The 9,570-nt window shown below is 37.3% G+C and overlaps 1 protein-coding gene across 1 annotated transcript; it reads right to left on the reverse strand.

Annotated features, from left to right (window-relative positions):
- Nucleotides 1-1,631: 1,631 nt before the first annotated feature.
- Nucleotides 1,632-9,554, reverse strand: LOC113065453 (proliferation-associated protein 2G4-like). The gene is made up of 13 exons (XM_026236698.1): nt 9,338-9,554; nt 8,502-8,630; nt 7,760-7,865; nt 7,520-7,589; nt 7,346-7,438; nt 5,781-5,844; nt 5,620-5,698; nt 5,455-5,533; nt 5,230-5,363; nt 3,776-3,870; nt 3,383-3,510; nt 2,385-2,438; nt 1,632-2,293 (listed from the first exon to the last, which is right to left on the reverse strand). Exons 1-13 carry the CDS (start codon nt 9,423-9,425, stop codon nt 2,228-2,230), a joined length of 1,185 nt encoding a protein of 394 aa, XP_026092483.1. The 5' UTR covers nt 9,426-9,554; the 3' UTR covers nt 1,632-2,227.
- Nucleotides 9,555-9,570: the final 16 nt, after the last annotated feature.

Raw genomic sequence — 9,570 nt, forward strand, 5'->3', positions numbered from 1 at the left:
CAGTGTTATAAGTTATATGCACAGGCAAACACCATAGCACGTAAGTTTAGTTACTGTTCTACTCGAGTTTAAAGTGGCTCTGTTCAAAGCTTATTGTACACCACTCTATACAGCCCAGGTCTTCTTACAAAAAATCTAGCATGCAGAAGTTACAGGTTGCCTACAATGATGCAATGAGAATTTTACTCAAGGTTCCCAGAGGAGGGAGTGCTAGTCAGTTGTTTGTATCTGTAGGAGTAACCAAACTGAAAGCACTTTTAAGAAATTTGATGTTTAAATTTATGCAACGTCTGGATGAATCTACTAACAGTATCATGGTGGCACTCTCAAATCCCTTAGTGAGTTGCTACAGGTACACATCCAGACTGAGAGTGCATTGGCTGAAATGTCTGTATGTATTTTAATTATTGTATTTGCTTTTTTCTTACTGTTTGTTTGTTTTTATCTGTCCTATCTTGTGTGGCTTTTGGACATGAATCTGGCAAATAAACTGAATTGAAAATTGAATTGTGTGTAAACTCAGTAAATGTATATTTCACAGGAATTTGGTGAACAGAAATGGAATCCCTGAATCTTGTAACTCCAGCTGCTCCTCATCCTCATGAACTGCTCCGTTCACATCTGCAGTCCTCGTGCCTCCCTGCAGCAGGTGAGCAGGAACCCTGGCCATCTGTCGTGTGTTTTTCAGTCAGTAGAAAGGTTTCTTTAATTTACCAAGTTTGTATAACTGTAACCATTAATTGCTTGCTGCCTGTAAACTGGAAGCGTCTTAAGAACTGTTCCACAGGTGCAAATGCATATAACTGTTTATTGAACAGGTATGAAAAATATTGTTTAAACCCTTTCCAGTAAAGATATTTTAAGCTTATTTGTATTTAACAAAAAATTCTGTAAAATACACGTTACTTTTTTTTTTTGCTGAGTTTACAAAAACTGTGAACCTTCAACACATTCTGTTGAGGCCTTTCCATGTTAATTCACAATGGGCCCAATAAGTATTTGCACACTTGGGTCACTCTTAAAAAGGTGTGAATGTTTCACAAGCACACCTTTTAAACAAAACATTTGTCAAAAATAAATTAGGCTTACAGCTAAAAAAAAAAATTCAACTCTCATGCCATCAAGCATTGTAGACAATGTTCATAGTTAATAGGAACTAAACTTGTGGATACTCTACGAGGACACCTGTGTGAACTAGACAGGAGATGACTCTGTCAATCAAGTTTAATTGTTTTGGGACCAGTTGGTTAACAGTTAAATATATTCTCTAAATAATTCTCAGTTAAACCACTAAAAGGTACATCATTGGTTTGCAGATGCCATTGGGTTTGACATTTCGTCTAGTGGAATTCACGTAATTTTTACTTTTTGAAGCCACTGTATATCAAGGCTGCTTTATTCTGATGAATTCATAAATCACCGTTGTCTAGATGATAAAGTTATCCACATGGCAAGTTTGAGATGAACTGATAAACTGAAATAAACCAAGCTCTGATCCATATATTGGCTAATTAAATTTATTAAATGTATGTTTATAAAACGGCAGGATAATTTGGTCAGTCAGTTTAGTCAAACACTGGTTTCAGAAGTCAGACCAATAAACTGAGAGGAAGATCAACATAGAAACAGGCTATGGAAAATCATCTTTATTATTCGGGAAATACTAGAAAATGAATGCTGAATGTCATTAAACAGAAATCAAAGCTTACCAAATTGTTGAACAGTGCATCCATTGCAGTTGTTTTGCTATATTTAAGTCGTAGTGAGGCAGTTACCACTCCAAAAATTCATTACAGGTCATCAATACAAATTATGATCATTTCCCAACTGACAAAAAGTCAACCTTTAACAGACATCAAACAGGGATCTCATCTGCATGGACACGAATGGCACTTTGTAGCAATCCTGCCTAAAGAGTGCCACCGTTAAACTTTTATTGTTCATGATGGCTTGTACGATGACAGAGAGGGTCAAAAGAAACCCAGCACTCGCCTCCTGTAAACACGGTTGGATAGTATCTACCTGCTCATCCGTCCACTCTGCTTTCGTTCAAAGACAACCAAACATAAGTAAACTGCACAAACCCTGCAGCAGTCTTATATAACTAATGAGGAGGTATTTAGAAAGACAGAAGGCTCTCAGTGGGGCAGGTCATAATTAGCTTTAACGGTTCTGTTCTTTGGGCTGTGCAGAGGCTCTGTCAGTCAGCTTGGTTGGCAGTGGGAGTCTATGCAGCAGCTTCGCTCTCAGCCTCCACTGGCTGTCCTGTGGCACTCTCCACATTTTTGGATGCCTGGGAAAAGAGAAAAATGATGAAAATATGGTTTCATATTTACAACAAAGTGCCGTTAGAAATTGGGAAAGCAAATGCAGACACAGCAAACCTTCTTTTTCTTCTTCTTCTGTGCCTTGCGGCTGGCTGAGCTTTGCAACAGTGCCTGCAAAAAATAAAATACTGTGTCAATAAATCTTAACTGCAAAAATCAACTGAAGAATTTCATTATATAGTGCAGGATTTTTTATTTTTTGGCAATGACCCATAAAGGTTTGTCCCATGCCTATTTACTTAAAAAAAAAAAAAATGTAAATAAAGACATTAATGAATAATGAATTATAGTGGATTATAAATTACATTAGGGCTGAGTGTTGACACAAATTTCACTATTCAATTTTGATTAACAAGCGATTATTTTAGATGTATATCTTGTACAACATGGCAATTTCTTTTAAAGAAAAAAAAAATCTCTCAACTAATGCTGTAAAATATATATGAGATTCAGAATGTACATTACTATAAATATTGAAGGTTAAAATGAACTGATTTGTATACAAACACTTAAATTACACTCAATTAAGTTTTCATAATAATAAAGTTACAATTACGTAATTATATATTCTACTTCAAATCATTTTTTGAAATATAAACATTTAAATAGTGGCTGTCATAACTTGACAGACGTATTCAAATAAATTAAATATACTGAAGAAGAGTAAAATTATAATGAACATGTTATATGGTTCATAAATATATATATAGCAAAATGCTCCTCTCTAGAGTAAATAAATAAAAAAATGTTTAAGTAAATGTGATGTCATGTGACACTGTTTACAATCTGTTAAACATTTGTTAATGTTATTTAATGAAAATAGTTATTCATTGTTTATATTAGTTCAGTGCATTAACTAATGTTAACAAGCACAACTTTTGATTTTAATAATACAAGCGTAAATGTGGAAATTAAGATCAATAAATGCTGTAGAAGTATTGTTCATGCTAGTTCATGTTAACTAATAGTTAATTACTGTTACCTAATGAGCCCTATTGTAAAGTGTTACAAAATAAAAATCCTAATATACCCTCCACACCAGTTCATTATCTTACCTTGAGCTCTGGGTCTTGTACTTCATGCTCAGACTTGTAAAGCTCTGGATCAAAGGTTCCACTGGTGATACGCAGAGGGCCGTTTGCCATGAGAAGCACAGTAAATTTAAACTGCGCTACATATTCACCTTGAAAGAGAAGAAGATGAGACGGAAGGTTTACCAAAGTGACTCAAGACTTTGCTGATGGCACCAAACTTCTAAAATAAGAACAGTCTTTGACCTGGTCATGCGGCAAATGTGCAGGATGCGCTTCTCTGAGCACTGGCGTGACAGGAAATTCATTTTCATTTTTATTTAGTGATTCGTTGCAGAGGTTTTAACCTTATCTTCATGCTTCATGAAGGTTTTACATATAAAAATACAATGTTAGGACTGTGGTACTTTGCCTCACCTTCCTTCTCATGCAGGACACTGAAGGGCTGAAGCAGCTCGTGTTTGGCACACTCTACCACTCCTAGTCGAGCTTTACTCTCATCCTCAAATGCCCTGACAGCAGACACCAGAGCACACAAAGACAGATAGACAAGGAGAGAGACACAAATGGTGGTGAGTGACAGAGGTGAATAGTTTGTTTTGTGCCATGCCCTTTTATTCAAGATAATAGTAACTGATTGAATTAAAGGGTAACAAAACAGCTCCAGGGCTTTTGCAAAAACTAGAGATTGGACTTCCCTTTTTTCCTTAGTCAAGCAGCATAGATTTAAAAAACTTTTCTACTGCACAGTAGGGCTGCACGTTCTCAAGTTTTTCATTAACCGTTAACCGAGGCCCTTAGCGGTTAATACTCGGTTAACCATAGTGTGCCATAGTAACCATAACCATAGTAATTTCCGGACATTGGCCGAAAAAAAAAAAAAGGAATGTCCGACAAAATTTAATCTCTCCGGTCAAATTGTCCTATTAAAACTGCCTAATAATGCCGCCCATTAACATAATCTGAATTTGAGAATAAGCCTAAAATGTATAAGGCAAAAGGTAACAAGCAGACTCCGCGGCCGCCTCGCTAAGGCTATGACTATGACTATGTTTGACACGTACAATATTTGAAAATCGATAATTATTTATTTAAATTACATTTATATCTGAATTTATGTCAACCTATAGACTTTCAAATATCAAAATGTCATGAATTAATATGTATTTTTGTACAAAATGACATATAAACATATTTTCCTATTATACTTTGCCTGAAAACGCTTCCAACAAGGCGTCGGTTCTATTTCAAGCATGCACGCGTCGAGCCGCGCCTGAGCCGCGCGTCTCACGCAGGCAGTCGGCAAGCTCTAACCTGTTAACATGGGAACCGAATTAAAAACAGACACGCCACGCATCCAGTGTGTCCTGACCGGCCTAATGATGCCCGGGTGTTGGCTGTTGAGATTACAACAACGAGGTTGTACTTGAAGTATATCTAAGCACTGTATTGCAATACTTGCATTTTGCCCCGTCACTCGTATTAGCCCGCTTCATATTAGAAAAATGACTTCTTCTTGTGGACATTACAAATGTCTGGGAGCGCTCTGGCGGTCTCTGGTGGTGCAAAAATGTATTACAACTAAATTCAATTCACGCCATTGACGTCACTTAACCGAGCAAAATGTTTCACTCGGTTACACAATTTTTAACGGTTAATCGGTTAACCGGTTAACCATGGACACCCCTACTGCACAGACCAGCAAGTTTTATTAAAAGCTTATCTTGCCAGCAGTGATTTACCCCTTTAATAATGAATTTCTTCATTCTTCACTTTTTAAGTGATGGCCCTTCCTTGAAGGTAAGTTAAACTAACTTTTAACTAGTGATAAAAAAAATGTTAAACCTCTACTTGAACCTAAAAAGAGTTACCTCAGAGTAAATGGCATGGCATCAAATCGCCGCTCGACCTCACTAAAGAACACCCTGGAGGTCTTCATCTTCAGTCCATACTGCTTGCTGGGGTCTCGCTTGTAAACAGTGGTCCTCTGCCCGGAGTCTCTAGCCTGCAGGGAGAAAGAGATCAAGGTGTTCAGCTATCCGTCACATATTAACGGCAGACATCGAGAGCACAGTGATGTTGAGATGAGTCTTCACCTTTCCCTCTCCAGTGCTAATGAGCACATCCACAGCGTACACCTCATGCACTTCAAATTCTGCCTTCTCATGGTCCTTCCTTAGAGCAGACAAAGACAGAGAGCATTTAGCATAGAGAAACAGTCAATCGTTTTCAAAAACAATCTAGAGCTTCGTTTTCCTGACCTCTGCTGGTCGGTGGGGTTCTGAATGATGGTCTTCTCTCCATCAATGACGTGCTGCTTTAACTGATGAGACAGCATGCCTGTGTAGAGAGACAGAAGGAGCTTTAAAAACTGTGTTATGATGCTCCAGCAGTGAGTGAGTTCAGCTTTTGGTCAGCTCACCCTCTATAGCCATGCATTTGAATGATTGGGCAATCTTGCTCCAGGCCTCCGTGACCTGAGTGTTCTGAGAAAAACAGAAAGACAGGCCGTTGATCCACTATCACTTTCTAAATGTGTTGTATACAGAATCATTTTTAAACTAGTATTGTTAAATAATATTATTATTAAAAAAATATCAGTACTTGAAATAGAAGTATTAGACTAAAAACAACCCAGAAATCTTGCTTTGACAAACTGTCAGTTGGATAAGTTTAAGTACTAAAATTACTAACTAACTGAAATAAAAATAAATGTATAAATTATTTTGAAATTAAATTTATTATTAAGTACCATCATCTTCTGAAGATACTGTCCCTTACATGTAGAGCAAGGTTATAAGTTGGCCTCCACAAAGGGAATTACCGTATTTTTTGGACTATAAGTCACACCTGAGTATAAGTCGCATCAGTCCAAAAATACGTCATGATGAGAAAAAAAAACATATATAAGTCGCACTGAACTATAAGTCGCATTTATTAAGAACCAAGAACCAAGAGAAAACATTACCGTCTCCAGCCGCGAGAGGGCGCTCTATGTCTTCAGTGTAGACTACAAAAGCACTGAGCAGCATAGAGCGCCCTCTCGTGGCTGTAGACGGTAATGTTTTTTCTTGGTTAATTTCTCTTGGTTCATGTCAAATTAATTTCGATAAATACGTTGCACTTGACTATAAGTCGCAGGACCAGCCAACCTATGAAAAAAAGTGCGACTTATGGCCCGGAAAATACGCTATTCGTTTTAATAACAGAACTTACGACTTTAAAGGGGTCATTTGACATCGCAAAAATAACATTGTGTATTTGGTGTAATGCAATGTTTACACGGTTTAAGGTAAAAAAACAACAACAAAAAAACACATTATTTTCCACATACTGTTCATTATTGTTTTTCCTCTATGCCCCACCTTTCTGAAATGCGTCGATTTTTACAAAGCTCATCAGTCTGAAAAGCGCGGTGTACTCTGATTGGCCAACTATCCAGTGCATTGTGATTGGTCGAATACCCTCAAACGTGTGACGGAAATGTTACACCCCTTAACAGGTCCAACAAACTCTCCTCTGTAAAATGCGCTGCACACACTCGACTTTTTGCGTTGAGCTATTCTGGAACAATGCTGTGAATAAACTTAACCACTGATTTCTAGTTGCATCCTCTTTTGGAAAGACCAAAGTTTGGCTTTGGCAATGAAACACACAGCATCTCCATGATATGGCAGCAGCAATACTACAGCAAGAATAAGACGTTCCGCCTTTCTTTGCATGAACATTGGTGCGGTGTTATGCAAATCTTCCCATACAGTGACATAGACTTGTGGGGGCGTGTTTGAACGAGCTGTTTTAGAAAGGCATGGCTGAGTGTTCACTTTTATTAAGAATATCTCTTTGGGTTTGAGACTTTAATGTTTGTGACTTTATGGATCTTCTGTTTGCACAAACATGTGATCGCATCATATTACCCCTTTAAAGTAAGATTAAATCATTAATCAGTGTTATCCATGGGGAGGCGTTTATTAGCTTTTAACTAACCTGATTCCCAGGCTTAACCAGCCGAAGAGCGGCTTCTGCACACAAATGGGCAGCTTTGATCACATCCGCTTTCCGTCCTGTCACAGGAGCATCCTAGAAGAACAGCAAAGTTAAGTGCATTTCCAAAAGAATGAAAAATTAGCTTTGAGGCATTCACTTAGAAGAGAGACATACCTTGCTCGCACCAACCACAATGCTGTGAGCAATATTGGAGATGAAGCCATCCACATGCACTCCAAGGTCACTGAGGAAAAAATGAAACAAAATGCAATACTGAGGAAACGGGATGATAAAAAGATGAAAAATATACTAATATATACTTATATATGTATGTATGTATGTATGTATGTATATATATATATATATATATATATATATATATGTATGTATAAATTAAACAGTAATAATACTCACATTTTAACCAAGTCACCATCTTTAAGCGTGTAGTCTGGATCGCTCTTCAGCGGTGAGAAGTGGCATACACAGTTGTTCACAGACACACAGGTGGGAAAGGCAATCCCTGTCACACAAAAATGTAACGTATATCTACTTTTTAAATATACAGTACTTTGACATAAGTTTGGAAACTTCAGGATTTTAAAATGTTCTTAATGAAGTCTCTTATGTTCACCAAGGCTCCATTTATTTGATCAAAAGTACAGTAAAAAGAGTAATATTGTGAAATAACCTATTTTTACCATTTGAAATAACTATTTATAAGAAATTACTGTAGAAATGTAGTTTTGTTTTCACAGAAATAAGTGATATTTAAAAATATAAATATATTACAATAGAACACTGTTCTATACATTTTTAATACTATTTCACAAAATTACTGTTTTTACAGTATTTTTGAGCAAATAAATGCCTTGGTGAGTATAAGAAATTAAAATATTTAGAAATCATATTCTTTCCAAACTTGTCACACTTTATATAAAATAATTTATTTTTAAATATAAAATAAATTGTACGAATAAAATGATAAAATATAATTTTTTTCACATAATTACATAGACAATAAAACAACTAACATCTTACAAATTTGAAATAATAATTTAAAAAAAACATTTAAAATCACTGATTACTGTCCCCTCGAAATCACAGATTCAAGAGTGTAATGAATATTATATATCTTTTTCATAAGCATTATTCTTACCTTTCTTTATCTCTTTCTCCTTCTTGAAGACCTTGCCTGTTTCGGCAGCGATGAAAGCGTCTCCTTTCTCGCACAGGTTGAGGACAGACACACCAGGCTTGGCTGCTTCGATGACCACCTTCAAAGCCTCTGAAAGAGAAAGACATTTCACATTAAACAACAAAGTTTCCTACCCAAAGGATTTTGAAGCTCTCCCTAAAGCACTATGTGACATGAGCTGATATGAAGAAGATCAGTACACATTAGATCAGTAAGCACTTCTAGTAAAGGAAGTAATCGGAAAGTAATACTGGAAGAATGAGACTTTCACATTACTTGAACGTATTACCTATTATACACATACATATATACATAGACTGTGAAAAGAGACGTTAGGGTCAGTCACCACTCACTCTCATTGTAAGGAACAAGATGCAATGAAAGTGAATGGTGACTCAGGCTGTCAGACATTTACATCAGCCTGTCAAACATTTCCTTCTGTGGTTCATAGTCATACAGGTTTAGAGTGACATTAGAGTGAGTAAATAATGACAGCATTGAACTTTTTTGGTGAACAATGACTTGACGACAAAGTCGCAACAACTACAGCTAACTGGCTAACCTGCTAGCCAAAAGTGTATAAATGTAAATAACGCACATATGATTACAAAACATCGGCTGCTGATGCTTGTCCATATGGTTACAAGTTAAGTCAAGTCCAAAAACTAGAAATGACTGGCATCGAGGTCTATCTCACTAGACCTCGCAGACACATGGCCGAGCGCGGAGCTGTAACGTTATTACCGCTCGGTCAAATTCAGCCCTTAATCACGCACAAAGCTCCAGAATCATCTTACGGTTTGCTATGTCGGCCCCCATCTTGTACTTGGTGACCACCAAGTCATCAGCAATGGTTTGCTCTTGCTGGTCGTCGTCTCCTGACATGCTTGTCAGTGGTGGGGTTCTAGAGCAGCTCGTAACTTTTTCCCTCGCTTCGCTCGTGGGATGATGGAGCACAGCACGCTTCAGATCACAGCCTGCGCGAACAGCAGCCGCGGGGACGCGCAAGATGGCCGATCACTACACCGCA

This window comes from Carassius auratus, chromosome 48 (genome assembly GCF_003368295.1).
Source record: "Carassius auratus strain Wakin chromosome 48, ASM336829v1, whole genome shotgun sequence".
In the NCBI taxonomy this organism is placed as follows: domain Eukaryota; kingdom Metazoa; phylum Chordata; class Actinopteri; order Cypriniformes; family Cyprinidae; genus Carassius; species Carassius auratus.

Coding starts and splice junctions, on each gene's coding strand:
- LOC113065453 (XM_026236698.1), bottom strand. CDS start 9,425: ATGTCAGGAGACGACGACCAGCAAGAGCAAACCATTGCTGATGACTTG. Junction 8,631..9,337: donor GGGGGCCGACATAGCAAACC/GTAAGATGATTC, acceptor TTTCTCTTTCAG/AGGCTTTGAAGGTGGTCATC. Junction 5,534..5,619: donor AACCCCACCGACCAGCAGAG/GTCAGGAAAACG, acceptor GTCTGCTCTAAG/GAAGGACCATGAGAAGGCAG.